Raw genomic sequence first — 15,365 nt, forward strand, 5'->3', positions numbered from 1 at the left:
ATACACTGAAAAAAAAAAAGGATTTCCATGAAACAATTTAAAATAGCTAGTAAATTTCACCAATAATTATAAAGAAACAAGTAATACACTGAATTAAATTTGAAATTCTGAAGTAGACTGAAATTGTATTTCCTCGTAAAACATACTCCAATAATCATTCTTTTTACTTTTCTAACTTTGAAAAAATATTTTTGTTTACAGTGTACATCAGGCCAAGACTTCGTTTATGTTTACATTTTATATATATATATATATATATATATATATATATATATATTACATTATTTGTTTTTTAATTTAAATATAGATGTAGTAGTTTTAATAAATTTCAATTTAATAAATAAAGAAAAAAGTGTAAGAATAGTAACATCAACTGTATTAAGTTTAGATATAATTTTGTGTTTTTTATGCACTTGATGCTGCTTCTTACACCTACAATGATTTTTAAGTACTAAAATTACAATGCTTTTTGGATATGCTTTAACCTATAACTTTAAGAAAATTTGTATGACCTACTTATAATTATTTTTGGAAATGTGGCCGTAGCTGATATATTAGTCTATCACTACAAAGACCTATACAATCAGTTCATATTAGATAAAGGCACTTAAAAAATGACAGCTACTTTGATTTTAGCTTCTTTGAATAAGAAAAATTGGTTATACCGTATTTTAAGGTGTCCTTGTGACAGTGTATTTATGTAGTGAGTAATATTAATTAACAACATGTACTTACTATAGGGTTTGGTTTAGGGTTAGATGCTGTAATTCTGCATAATTAACTGTTATTAATATAGTAAGTAAATTTAACATGTAACAAGGACACTGTAAATCGAATATCAAGTTAAAGGGTTAGTTCACCCAAAAATGATTAAATTAATGAAAAAAAAATCATTATTATTATTCACCTTCATGTCGTTCTACACCCGTAAGACCTTCGTTCATCTTCAGAACACAAATTAAGATATTTTTTCGATTAAATCCGATGGCTCAGTGAGGCTTCCATTGCCAGCAAGATAATGAACACTTTCAGATGCCCAGAAAGCTACTAAAACATATTTAAAACAGTTCATGTGACTACAGTGGTTCAATCTTACTGCTATGAAACGACGAAAATAGTTTTTGTGCAGCAAAAAAACAAAATAACGACTTTATTCAACAATATCTAGTGATGGGTGATTTCAAAACACTGCTTCATGAAGCTTCGAAGCTTTACGAATCTTTTGTTTCGAATCAGTGGTTCGGAGCGTGTATCAAACTGCCAAAGTCACGCCCCCCAGTGGTGAACCATTGAAATTTCAAACACTTATGACGTAATGAAACCTCATTTACTGAAACCACATGACTTTAGCAGTTTGATACACGCTCCGAACCACTGATTCGAAACAAAAGATTTGTAAAGCTTCGAAGCTTCATGAAGCAGTGTTTTGAAATTGCCCAACACTAGATATTGTTGAATAAAGTCGTTATTTTGTTTTTTTGGCTCTGGCAATAGAGGCCTCACTGAGCCATCGGATTTTATCAAAAATATCTTAATTTGTCTTCCGAAGATGAACGAAAGTCTTGCGGGTGTGGAACGACATGAGAGTGAGTACTTAATGACAGAATTTTTATTTTTGGGTGAACTAACCCTTTAACGTAACCTCATTGAGAGTGTGTTAGTGAGGGTGTTTTGGCTGCATAGCGTGACGTGTGTATTTTAATGGTACAGATGGAGCCGATTCAGAGTCAGACCAAACACAGCTCCTCGGCGGTGGACGTTACAACATGCTTCAGCCAGGTGCGGGAGTTCTGGACCCAGCTGGCGTGGCCTGATTCAGCAGGAGCCTTTATCTTCATCACACGCCTGACGGACGTGAGCACCACTGATCTCTAAGCTCCACTTTCATAAGCATGCAGTTTAAGCTTGCACAGCTGGGGAGCGGCGGTCAAAAACACTGAAAATAAAAAGCATGCTCGTAATGGAAAGGAGAATTGATGGTTTCACACACATAACGCAATTCTTTTTTGATGTATGGCAGAATTTCTGCAGCGAGGCGGTGTGTTACGCTGAGCTGATCAAGCGCAAGATTGAGAGGGGCCAGCTGGGACGAGACCACAACAAGAGTTTCATCGTGCAGGTAACGCTTCTGGGCGAGGGAGGGTTGGCTTTCATTATGAGCGAAGTAAATGTCAGCGTTGAGTGCTTCTCCCTGACAACACTGACGTCTCAGTGGTGCGCCTGTGTCATAGTGTGTCTGACCTCGTTAGCGCCCCCTTTTCATTTTGCACTGTATGCTTTCTCTCTCCCTCCACCCCGTTTAGAACTCCTTATTTTCTTCCTTTTTGTTCCTTCCACTTTTTACCTCTCCTTTCCTCATTTCCGATCTCCCTTCCTCCTCTTCCTGACTGCTGCTTTGGCGCAGGTCTGTATCGCTCTGAACAGCACGGAGCATGTGCGCGTGTACCTGGGAGGTCTGCCGCGGGAGCTGGACTGGCGGGGGGTAGAACAGGCCATGGAGGAGTCGTGCGGCTTGGAAGGGAAGGAGCAGGTCAACAAGTCCCTGAATGGGCAGCTCTACAACGCTGATATCGACCTGCAGAGGGAAGCCAAGCGCCTAATCACACATCTTACTGATAGGGTAATGGCATACATTAAAGATCACAGTTCAAGTGCTAAGAGACCTGATTACATCAACAGCTTCAGTGTTATGAGTATGGTGACATACAAGCAAGCTATGTTAATGCTGATACATATTGCACACATTGTTCTCTGAAAATTAGATTTCTGCATAAAGGCCAATCTGGGGTGCGTTTCCCATACAATGATGTAGCTCGCTACTTAAAGGAATAGTCCCACCTCCCCTCCCCATAAAAAAAAAAAAAAGAAAAAAAGAAAGAAAATTATCCCATAATTTACTCACCCTCAAGCCATCCTAGGTGTATATGACTTTCTTCTTTCAGCCGAACACAATCAGAGTTATATTAAAGGCACAATATGTACGATTTCTGGATTAAAATATCCAAAAACCACTAGAACAATGTTATATATTTTGTTGACTTGTGTACTTACATTATCCCAAATGTTTCCAAGAATGTTTAAATCCAGAGAAATAAGCAATTTTAACCAGGAAATGGACCGTGTCCGTACGTCGCCTATCGATGACATCATACATTCATCGACAAAACACATAAGCTTGACCAAAAGAAGCGGAAGCAGCGACTGTGTCATAATAAAAGTTCTGCTGCTCTCGAGCCATGTATCGTGCTTGTCTCTCATTAGCAGTCACTCCAACGGCCTCGTTTCTGCTCACACAGCACTCAGTCCTGCTCTGCTTCATACTACAGTAACGTTAATAATCTCATCCATGAACATGATTTCTACCCGAGTCCCATCCTGATTCTTTTCCACCGACTGTAGTCGTGAAGACAACACCTCCCATGATTCTGCTACGCCTTTGTTTTGAAAAAAGCCACCTCTAGTGGTGAAAATTTACATAGCGTGCCTTTAAATAATATCCTGGCTCTTCCTAGCTTTGTAATGGCATTGAATAGTGCCCGAGTTTTTGAAACTCCAAAAAGCGCATCCGTCCATCATAAAAGTAACCCATAAGACCCCAGTGGGTTAATAAATGCCTTCTGAAGAGAAGTGAAGTGATGGATTTTTGTAAGAAAAACTTTGCAAGAACTTTGTTGCACATCCGTCATTTGAACCATATTGGTTCAACAATATAGAACAGTCATTAATTACGTCATGCAGGTGATGGAGTAATAACTTCTGCTAATAAATCAGTTTGAAATTGAATTCATGTCAGAGTATTGCTTTAAATATTGAACATGGCATCTGATGACCTCTTTATTATTTTTGTTCTCCATTGTTTTGCTTTCCCTGCTGAAAAATCCAGCATTGCTGGTCACCAGCATAAGGCATGTTTTGCATGCTTGGATCAGCATGGTATGCTGGTTTGCTGGTCACCAACATGGGAAGTGGAAGTGATGGTGGACCAACTACACCAGCTCAATTTTGATTGAGAACAGCATGACTATGCTGGTCCACCAGCTAGACCAAGGGCCAGTTGCATAAACTTAGCCTCTATGTTAAGACCATGTCTTAAGAACTAGTCTTACCAACTAGCACTCATCCAAGGGGTAATCAGTCTTATTTTTCAGGTTACAATTAGACCAATCTAGTCTTAAAGAATGACCAGTCTTAAAGAAAATAAATTAATTGACTAACTTTATATTAATATTTTAGTATTTTTATTATTATTTATTATATTTTATTAATATTATAATATTTTATGCAACTGGCCATGGCTCTGTATCAGCTCTATCAGCATAAACCAGCCTGGAATCGAATTCCCTCAGAGTACTAGAAAACTCCTCAAAATCGGCACTTTTATTCTCTTGACAAACTAAAAGACATAGAGTGAAGTCTGTGTATAAATGGAATGGAAGATATTGATTGTACTGCATGTTAGCTTGTATATGTTGCTCAAGAGCATGATTTATTTAAGTCCCCAAGTCATACTAACAAGAAATTATGCTTCAAACCAAAGGTCGAGAGTAGTTCCAACCAGTTCCAACCACACAACTTTGCGAAGCTGTTTGCGAATGTTTGTTGGAACTATTTCAGGTTCCAGGAAACACAAATTCGTTATTAACAACCAAACTTGACTATAGTTAGCTATCAATGCTTTTGGGAAAAGTGCCCCTGATTGCACAATTTCTGCACAGATTGGCTGAGTAATGAGTAACACTTGAGTACATCACATAAATCTTTGTCCTACACAGATGCTTTCTGAACTCAGGAGATGCATTCAACACATCAGCCTATCTCCAGACTCTATTAACAATGATGAGGCAAGTATGAATGAATAGAGAAAGAACATTTAATTATTTTATGTTAGCATAATTCAGCTATGGTCTAATGTGTTTTTCAACATATGTAATCTCTGATGAACTGCTCCAGGCTGTGGCTCCTCTGATGAAGTACCTAGATGACACTCTAGTCATCCTCAATGAGTCATTGGTTAAAGAGAATCTAACAAGGTAATTACTTTCATCATTTGATGAAAGTATAAGAGCGGCCTTAAGGGGGGCATACTGTAGCGATAACAGTAATGACACATAGATTTACCATTGGAAGCATGTTTTCCAAGTAATCTGGGCACTGTAAAGTGGTAATTGGCTGCATGTGAAGGAGGTCACTGTGTCTGTGAGCATGATCTTTCAGGTTGTTGTGTACCCCAGGGTTCTGCAGAGTCTGTGGGAGCTGCTCCTGCGGATGATCCTGGACACTGTGGCGGAAAACAGGGGTGTCCAGGTGGAATTCTACTCACGGTTCCAGTACACTGTAGAGGTCAGTACAGATGAGTCACAATGAGTATCACTAAAAATGATACTAAGTTCACTCAGCAGCCATATTTGCAATGCCTCCAGTCAGCTATTTGCTCATGCAAGACCAACTCCTGTATAATTGAATGGGGAAAAACAGAAGTATCAAAAACAACTTGCCAAACTCACATTTAAATAACATATTTCAAATATTTCAGCAATAACATCTGACACAAACTGTTGCTATTTCTTATGCTCAAAAATGGTTTTAAAAAGCTGGAGCTTCTAACAGCAGCTGCAATGATGCAATTAGTTAGCCAGTTGGCCACTTGCTATTTTATTTTGAAGGCAGGACGTATTCTGCTATATTGCGTGTAATGTGAATGAACCATCCTGGTTTGGTATCACATCCAGAGCTATTGTCAAATTCCTGGAAGCAAGGTTGTTCTAGGCAAGCTAAACTGGCTACATAATGGTTCAAAAACACTGTGATCTTAAACCACCATTAACATCATTGTCCAGTTTTGGAGAATGTTCCCATTTACAAAACTAGATCCCCATATAATTGCCCAATGTGTTGAAGCAATACATTCATATATGATTACCATAAATTGTATTCATTATATATTTGCATAAAAGCGGCTCATAAAGAGTCTGAATCAATTACTTAAGATGTTAATATATGTTCACAAAACTTGTAATACCGGATTACACTACAGGACGACTGTAGTAACGACTGAGGATTACACACTACCACTACAGAAATGTGCTTCGGTGCTAAAATACGCATGAATAATGAAAACAAATGTGTTCTTAAATCAGCTCAAATGATCAAACATGTTTGTTATTCTCCGACTGGATGGAATCATAGTCTGAAAATTAAAAAGAAATTGGTTTTGAGAGAGGTTCGCAGGTCCGTTGGTTGAGTTCCAGCACCATTTTTGGAGGAAAGGAGTACTAGATTAGTTAGAAAAATGGTGCTGAAACCCAACAATGTGTTTTACAAGAACTCTGTGGACTGTAAGGGTCATGTCTGGTTTCCCTCAGCCTGCACGGTCACAGTCACTTGATATATTCGCCACTGCTCTTGGCCACAGCTCAGTGGAGAATTTAGGACGTCCCCAGCAGCATGTCAATATGTGAGATCCAGTATTCCAGCAGAGAGGAACTGGCAGGAACTCACCACAGATTTACATGAAAACTCATGAACTGCTCAGCGTGCATGTGGGTTGAACATGTTGTTCATCATATAGTTGGTCCATTAGCATAACAAGCCTCAAGAGTGTGTTACGAGAGTCTGTGCTTGTCTGCTGGAGTCCATGCAGTCAAAGAAAGAGCAGAAGAAAAATATGATGGCATAACAGAAGACTAACATGTATTGATTGTCAGACTGGTAATGATCAGACACCTTAATAACAAGTTCTTTTTCGTGCAGACGCTGGTGCGGTTCTTCCACGCTGATGGAGAAGGACTGCTCTTGGAAGACCTTAAGAGTGGAGATTATAAGGTATTCTCACCTTTAACCAATGTGGCTGGCCAAATGAATTAAACATGGCTTCATCTTCCTTTCCTCTTTTTTCCCATTAGGGCCTGGATGAGGAGCTGCGTCTGAACAAATGCTCCTCCTTTGAGCTGATCGAACAGTATTTCCTGGAGAAAATCTCCCAGCAGGTGGGTAGGAGTCTTGCTGGGCCGCCACAGCTTTTAGCTCCAGAGAGGAGGTGTTGATTAGGAGCTAAGACATCGCAAATACTATTCCTTCCTCTGATGATTAAAAGTTTACATCAGTCATTTCCTCTTTGACTAAGCGTTCTTTGCACTGTGTAAGATTTCGCAGTCTCTGACTGTGTCTCAAATCCCGCTAAGCTGACTTGCTGTCTGCTGCCTACGGGGGCAGATGTCTACATAACCAGCATGTTATAAAACCAAACCGAACCTCATAAATGTCTGATCTGAACAGACAGCAACTTTAACAGAAACATTATAAAGTTAACTTGTGCTAAATCTTTCAGTGTTGAATAAAATATAATTGTGCCTTCGAATATTGACATGCCTGAGGCGGACAAAGAAAATCCAGGCATCATTTTGGTTGTGTTCATGAGAAGTAAATATGATCATTCCAACATGACTTGAAGGCAGCATTATCTAATAACTTATCCATGATCACCTTATACATGAAAGATATATATTTAGGGTTGCTTCAAATTTTGGCCACAAAGAGGTGGACCAATCTCAGAAAGTAGCATCATTTCGCTACCTACAATTTAAGACAATCTTCATGCCAGGGAACTGTCTATGGTGCCCAAAAATGCTATATCACTAGCTTTTAAGATAAAACCTGTTACAAATATTTTTACTAAAATCAATTGTAGAGTCTCAACCTTGGCTAATGTGTTATTAGTACAAAAGATGCCAATTTTATATGTATTACTGTTGTGATGTAGACAGTAATCTTTAACAAATGCACATTTGCTTTACAGAGAATCTTAAAGCACAGTCGCTTTGGTCGTATCAGTGTGAAGTGTTATTATGATGCCCCTGAGCAAAGACTCACTGTGGAGATACTGCATGCAGCTGATCTCATTGCCCTGGATGCTAATGGTAAACCTCAATTACACCAATTTGCAAGGCAGCACATAGACAATAGTTTTTATATTGTACAAACTGTATATTCTATCCCCCAAACCTACCCCTATCCATAAAACTACACATTAGGGCTGCCCCCTAATAGTTGACTAAATATTAGTTGACTAGAAGAGGCTTAGTCGACCAAGAATTTATTAAGCCGCGTTTCCACCGCAGGAACTTTCCCCAGGAACTAGGAACTTTGGGATGGTACTCAGTGTGTTTCAACCGCAGGAACCAGGGTCTAAATTAAGTTCCAGGTAAAAAATTCCCCCTCTGAAAGTACCTGCTCGTGAGGTAGTACTTTTTCTAAGTTACGGAACTTTCGGGGGTGGGACTTGGGCTCTGAACATGCTGATTGGTTGAGTTCACGGAGCATTTTGATTGGTTGACTCGACGCAGCATTTTATTTCAACCATCGGTTTTTTTTTAATCTGTTGCAGTGCGTGCAGTAAGAGTTGTTTGCTATTCGAATCAACAATGGAGTTTAAAAAATATGACCGATGGACTGACAATAAGGTTCAGGCTTTATTAAGCTTATATGCGGAGGACGAAATCAGTGGGAACTGGAAAGTCACGTGCAGACCTATGTCACCTGACTATCTTCACGGTACTTTAGACCACTATGGAAACGCAGCTAGCTGGGGGAAAAAAAGTTCCTGGGACAGATTGTTCCGGGTAATTTAGGTGGAAACGCAGCTTTAGTCGGTGCTTCTACATCAGTGTTATTCGCCAATCTTTTCTCTCTGATTTTAGGAATGTCTTACGGGTAGGGTTAAGTTTAGGGATAGGGATAGGGTTAGGACTAAATTTTCAGACAGGAATGCTGTTCCAAGATCAAGAAAATATGTTTGGAATTGCCAAAATCACAATGACCCTTCTTTACATCTGGTTTTCATGCATATTTTAACCATTTCACATCACAGAGACGGTGTTGCATTGAGTGTTGATTATAAAGAACTGAAGGTTTTCCTAAAACTTTGGTATTTCCTTCCAAATCTAGTTATTTGCTTAAATTTTCTGTTGTTTATTGGATTTGTCTCCTAATTCCTATGTTCCTAGGCCTCAGTGACCCGTTTGTCATCGTGGAGCTGTGTCCTCACCATCTGTTCCCCATGGCTCGGAGTCAGCGTACCCAAGTGAAGCTCAAAACCCTGCACCCTGTTTTTGATGAGCTTTTTTACTTGTAAGTACCACATCAACTGCTCACCTGAACACTTGCTATTAACTTTTGTGTCTCAGCACCTCAAACAGCCCTTTAATCCCATTTGCTTCATCACAGCCATGTCAGCCCTGAGCAGTACAGGCACAGGTGTGCCTGTCTGACCTTCACTGTGATGGACTATGATTGGTTGTCCACTAATGATTTCGCTGGCGAGGCTGTGGCCCCACTGAGTGACTTCTGCTGGCCGGGTAGGCCGAGTGCCACACCTGCTGGAAAGACCCTTCAACCCGTCATCCTGCACTTGTCCCGGCAAAAACCAAGCGGTATGCTAATCTGTCCGATTTATCCACCTACTCATGACATTTCTCCTTAAGAGTAGCAACAAAATCAGGGGTACTCAACTCTGCTTCTGGAGACCTACTGAACCTTCCTGTAGAGTTTAGATCTAGTGCTGTTCTTTCCTGCCTGTAATGTTCTAGTAATCCTGAAGACCTTTATTAGCTGGATCAACTGTGTTTGATTAGGGTTGAAGGTAATGGTACTTTCAAGTACTTCTGGTAAAATTCCCACCCATGAGTTCGCAATTACGTCGTGATTACAGCAGTCAAGTGATTTTGATCTGAATAAAACAGGAGTGTTAGACAATTTCATATTTCTTTCTCATTCTTAATCCCTGACTGACACAGGAAGCTTTTCTGCTACTGCTATAAATGAAGAGCACAAAATGCTCAATTGCTGCATAATTAGCTATGTTTCCATAAAAAGCTGTGAATTTAACTGATGTGCAAAATTGGAATATCGCATAAAACATTTGTGAATAAAGCACCGTTTCCATCCAGTGAGATGAAAAGAACTAAATCGTAACTTCCTGATAAACTGGCGCTAAATATCACTAATAAAAGTTGCTGCAGTAGGAGAAGCCACTGTATATAATAATTTTGTATATAATAAATTACTTGTGCCTCAGAGCGCCCAGACGAAACGCAATAAAGTTTATTTGCTTTCGGAGGCGGATGGTTGATTTTTGGTAACACAGTCATGTAAGACAGTTCTGGGAGGTAATTAGATAGATAAATCTCGATTGGTCCGCTGATTAGTCACGTCTTTTTTTGATGCGCATTGAGGAATTTATTCAGTAAATGTGTTTCCATTGTAGTTTATGTGCAAGTTTTCTTAACGGATAAAAAGTTGCACATATGTTTTTTATGCCCATTTTTAGAATTTATGCACATTTTGGCATTTCCATCCAGCTTTTTTTATGCAATATCCCAAAATGTGCATAAAAACAGGTGAATTGACACATAGCTATTGATGCTTTTCTATGTATGTTATCATTCTTGTGCTGCTGTTTGTCTCGCAAACCTGTCAGTTACAGTCTGCATCCGAAAACCTAGGAAGCTGACTTGTTGCCTCGCTGCCCTATCAGGCAATGACTTGTAAGGCAGTGTTTGTGCACTAAGGCACCTCACGAAACTGATTTCGGACAAACTTCTGAGGCAGCGTAACAGTTTAATGATCTACCGCAAAATAGTGCGAGCTTTGTTGAGAACTAAACAAATATTTAATTACTACATTAGTAATTTCTAGCTAGAAATTACATCAAAAGTGGAAAATGTTACTCAAAAACATACATACACACAAACTGACCAGCAAACTCAACTTTCGGAAGCCATATTTAATTTTCTAGCTGAACAATTACAGAATAAATGCACAGGATTGTTTGATATCAAAGGCCGTGAAGGATACATCTATGCTGCCTTCAGTAATCAATTAGATGAAGGTATCTCAGGAAACAGGAAGTGAAGCCAACATTGGATTCGGACGTGCCTTGATGCCTTCCTACCCTGAAATGTGTCCTCCGAAGGTAGCATTTTCCAGTTTTCGGACGCAGCCATAAATCGGCTAAATGGGTACAGTTTTCCCGTAAACTTTATGGCTGTCGCTATCAACATTACTCAAAAAGTACACAAACTTAACTATAGAGTAAGCATTCACAATTGCGTCCTATTTTACTCAATAACAGATTGTTTCTACATTCATGAATTGTCACAGCCTTGACTTAGAAAGTCGGCCTTGAAGAAAATTCCAAGTTTGCATAAATATCTTGTAAATACAATTGTTTTAGAACAGTATAAACTCTGCATAATAAGTGACTTTCTTGAAACAGGGTTAAGCCCAATAGAATAATGTGGAGTTTTGCAGTAAATATGACATTTTATTGCAAGACTGATGATTATTTCAAGGTTTCAGATAGAAAAAGAAGTAGTGTACTGGTAAGATTTCATTGTTTTGTCAGCATTGCTTGGTGTTTAGTGTCTGTTGCAGCCTGTCCTCTTGAAAAGATTTCCAATTACATGTGTCACTCTCTATCGAGAGGTCTGCCACCTCAACATTATTGTTGCGTCTGGTCTGATGGATTCATTTCTTGTTTTGATACAGAGAAGCCCATCATGAAGATGCTGGAGGCGAGAACGGGAGACAAAGAGGCTCAAGAGTTTGTGAGAAAGCTGAAAGAGATTGAGAAGTCAATGGAGGAAGAGTAATGTGTCCCCTGTAGTGCACGTGTTTCTGATGGTGGTCTTTTTTACCTGTTGTACTATGTTTACTCTTCAAATGCAAACTCTTTTAAATGTATTTTTCACTGTTGTCCAGAAGAAAAAAAAAGGTGAGGTAAATGATCATGTTTAAAGATCAGTATTTTATCACTGTTCAGCACTCAATGTGTGCTGTGTTTTGATGTTGAAGCCCTCTGATGGAGCTTATTGTTCATAGAATTGTATGAATTTAGTAGTAGAAGGGTCTATTTTGAAAGAAACATTTCTCAGTTGAATTGAATTCAAATGCTTATCTGAGCTATAGTTTATGACTTGAACTCAGAGAACTTGAAATAATTAGATGTTTACTTGAGGATTTTCAAAAGTGCTACAAAAGATACAGTATTTCTATACATGCAGCAGTTTTGCAAGGCCACATACACACTGCAGACAAATACGGTTCACTACAGAAAAACCCTTTTCTAAATCAGTATTTCTGTCTCGTCTTGTTTTCAAGTCAAAATCCTTTTTCGATAAGCAACTTTGTGTAAAATATTATGTTTTCAGAGAATTTATCTCAAATTAATGTTAATTTTTTCTTGCCCCACAAGAAAATTTGTGACATTTACAGGAAAAAAAATTGTTCGCAAACACAAGATAACTTTGACACTTCTTACCACTGTTTTGTTGCTTTTTCCATATAAAGCTACATTTTGTCAGATTTATGCTTACTAAAATTCAAATGTTTGGCGTCGGTAAGATTTTTTTTTTTTTTTATGTTTTAAAGACATCTCACCAAGACTATTTATTTGAATAAAAAGTACAGTAAAAACAGTAATATTGTGAAATATTATTACTGTTTTCTATTTGAATATATTTTAAAATGTAATTTATTCCTGTGACATCAAAGCTGAATTTCCAGCATCATTACTCCAGTCTTCAGTGTCACATGATCCTTCAGAAATCATTCTAATATGATTTGATGCTCAAGAAATATTTATTATTATCAATGTTGACAACAGTTGTGCTGCTTAATATTTTTGTGGAAACCATTTTTTTTTTTTTCCAGATGATCTGATTAATAGAAAGATAAAAAAGCAGCATTTATTTGAAATGGAAATCATTTGTGACATTATAAATTTCCTTACTGTCATCTTTGATCAATTTAATGCATCGTTGCTGAATAGTATTCCTTTCTTTCTTTATATATATTATATATATATATATATATAAATCATACTGACCCCAAACTTTTGATCACCAGTTGCTGAAATTAATCACATCAGAAATCTGCAAACATGCAAGATGGTTTCATACGGCCTCTCAAGTTTGTCCAAACCCTCAATGTTATTTTCATTTGCCCTTTAATATTTCCCCAAGCAATTTGAGATGGAAAATGTTGGCATCTTTGTTTGTTTTACAGCCAAACCGTTGCTATGGTTATCGCCATGTCAAGAGTGACTCCTGTATTCCATACACTGCCACATTTAAATGCAGTTGTCACTCCCTAAACTTTGCAGTGTGTATGTGGCCTATACGTGTAGCAAGAAAGGCAACAGAATTTTGATGACTTTTTCCATGTAATCATACAGCAGAGCCGATACGATAATGTTTACCTTATTAAGTGTTCTCTGTTCACTCTTATCAAGGAAAATACTTTCAGAAAAGTCCTTTATCTTAAACTGTGAATGTTCAGTATTTGTCCTTGAAATCACACTGGATTGTGTTGAGATTTTATCGTAGCAATTCTGTAAGATGTCGTCTTTCCTAAAGAATGTATTCGTTTATGCCAAGTGGTTCTTCAATTTACGGGTTTAGTGTTCAGATGGTTCGCTTCTCTTGTATTTTCTCTGCCAAATTACTTGTTTTTATTGCCAGTAAATGATTAGTTTAAAAAAAACTAGGACTCTTTCACATTGCAAAGGCTTTTCACCACCACGTTTTGCTACTTTTATGACAGAAGCAGGTACATTATATGGGAGTTTATTGGCTGTTCTATCACATTTTTCCCTATTTGTATATTACGAATAGCTCTCAGCAGGCTACTTCCTGTTAAGCTATTATAATTCAGCCTGTTACTTTTCCTCAGCAGCATCTCTCTTCTTCTGACCTTCACACTTCTCATGCGCTATTCACCTCCTGGTGAGTGAAAACCACCAGAAATCAGCCACTCGCAAACAAATGAAGGCCAAAGCCTGCTGAAACATACCACAACACCCAGCGACACTGATATTACTGCTCAACTTGAATCATGCTCAAGAATGTGATACTGTCAGCAACTCTCTGTCTCCTTTGTGACTCCAGTAATGGTGTATATGGTGTGTGTGTGTGTGTGTGTGTGCATGCACGTGTGTGGCTGCGTGCACTTTGAATTCAATAAAGAGATAACAATTAGAAAGAGACGTGTTTATGATTAAAACAAGTTAAATAGGAGAGACCTTTTTGCACAGATGGTGTTGTGACATCTCATCTCCCAACAGAAGAGACGTCTGCAGCCTCATTATCACTGTATGCTTTCAAAGCCAAACTGCAATTGATCCTCTCCAGTTATTACTTAACATATAATACAATATGATCTCATCTGCTATATAATACAATGATTGCTTAGAACATTAAAATTCACATTAGTTACACTAGAACTATAATAGTAGAGCTGTTTTGTTTAATAATTCATAAACTAAATCTCTATGTGAGATTGGTTGTAAAGCATAGTTTGCTTTAAGTCTATCTATCTATCTATCGCATTTATGAATATGTTATGGTACCTATGTGTTGCAGTAAAACACTGCAGTACAACAGCTGAGGGAGGGAGTCACCACCAGGTGTCCCCATAGATTTCAGTATTACTGTCTTTAGTTCCTTGACCACACACTAGATGGCGTATTAAGAGGTGAGACGGGTCATTTTATTGTAGATGTAAAGAAAAAGGTATGTTATTATAAAATCCTGCATCGTTACTAATAAACTGACAGGGCTCTTTAATGGACAAATAACAGTATTATAAAAGGCTAAAGGGCAAAACGCCTACTGGAAGAGGTGGGAAGCTAATCTGTGTTGCGTTGCAGCAGATTAAAGCACAGAGAAGACGCCTACTTATTAACTTCCAGGTATTACACATAGTTATTATAGCCTACTTCTGAGTTAGCAGTCCTAGTTCAAAACTAGCATGACAACATTGTCTCGTATTGTTTAAAATGTATCATTAGTTATTATACTTATGAGTAAGCAGACATTGCCTCGTATTGTTTACAATGCATCGTTAGATGTCGTGTTTTAATACAGCTTTGACTTTTGAGGTGTGTCGTGAAACATCTTTGCACGTGTATTCTCATTATAGGACACCTTTTGCAGGTCAATACTTAAGCATTTCATCTGTTTGATGCGAGTGAACCTCACAAAGCTATATTTGTTTGTATGAAAGAATATAAAAGATTTTAATGTTTATTATATATTATTGTTATATTTAAGTTATAGCCCACATGAAAGAATATTATAGTCATTTATAGTAAATACTATTGTGTTTTTGAACCGTACTATAGTAAATTGTAGTATACTGTATATATTGTAGTATTTACAACACTTTGTTAATGAATGCTACTGCATACTGTAGTATTAACTATAGTGAACTGATAAACTGTAATAAATACTGTAGTATACTTTAGTTTCTACTATAGTAAACTGTAGTGTATTCATTGTAGTATAATATACCCTATAGTTGTAGAAAAC

At 37.9% G+C, this 15,365-nt stretch overlaps 1 protein-coding gene across 1 annotated transcript in view; it reads left to right on the forward strand.

Annotated features, from left to right (window-relative positions):
• The window catches only part of baiap3 (BAI1 associated protein 3), a 59,406-nt gene extending 45,974 nt beyond the window's left edge, over window positions 1-13,432 (forward strand). The window contains exons 23-34 of the mRNA XM_051888530.1: window positions 1,711-1,854; window positions 2,021-2,119; window positions 2,405-2,620; window positions 4,773-4,841; window positions 4,951-5,030; window positions 5,232-5,340; window positions 6,751-6,822; window positions 6,903-6,986; window positions 7,796-7,916; window positions 9,003-9,126; window positions 9,223-9,428; window positions 11,545-13,432. Of these exons, the coding sequence (XP_051744490.1) occupies window positions 1,711-1,854; window positions 2,021-2,119; window positions 2,405-2,620; window positions 4,773-4,841; window positions 4,951-5,030; window positions 5,232-5,340; window positions 6,751-6,822; window positions 6,903-6,986; window positions 7,796-7,916; window positions 9,003-9,126; window positions 9,223-9,428; window positions 11,545-11,648 (1,428 nt within the window). The 3' untranslated portion in view covers window positions 11,649-13,432. The remainder of the gene's footprint in view (window positions 1-1,710; window positions 1,855-2,020; window positions 2,120-2,404; window positions 2,621-4,772; window positions 4,842-4,950; window positions 5,031-5,231; window positions 5,341-6,750; window positions 6,823-6,902; window positions 6,987-7,795; window positions 7,917-9,002; window positions 9,127-9,222; window positions 9,429-11,544) is intronic.
• The last annotated feature ends 1,933 nt before the right edge of the window (window positions 13,433-15,365 follow it).

Source organism: Ctenopharyngodon idella, chromosome 3, assembly GCF_019924925.1.
Source record: "Ctenopharyngodon idella isolate HZGC_01 chromosome 3, HZGC01, whole genome shotgun sequence".
NCBI classification, from domain to species: domain Eukaryota; kingdom Metazoa; phylum Chordata; class Actinopteri; order Cypriniformes; family Xenocyprididae; genus Ctenopharyngodon; species Ctenopharyngodon idella.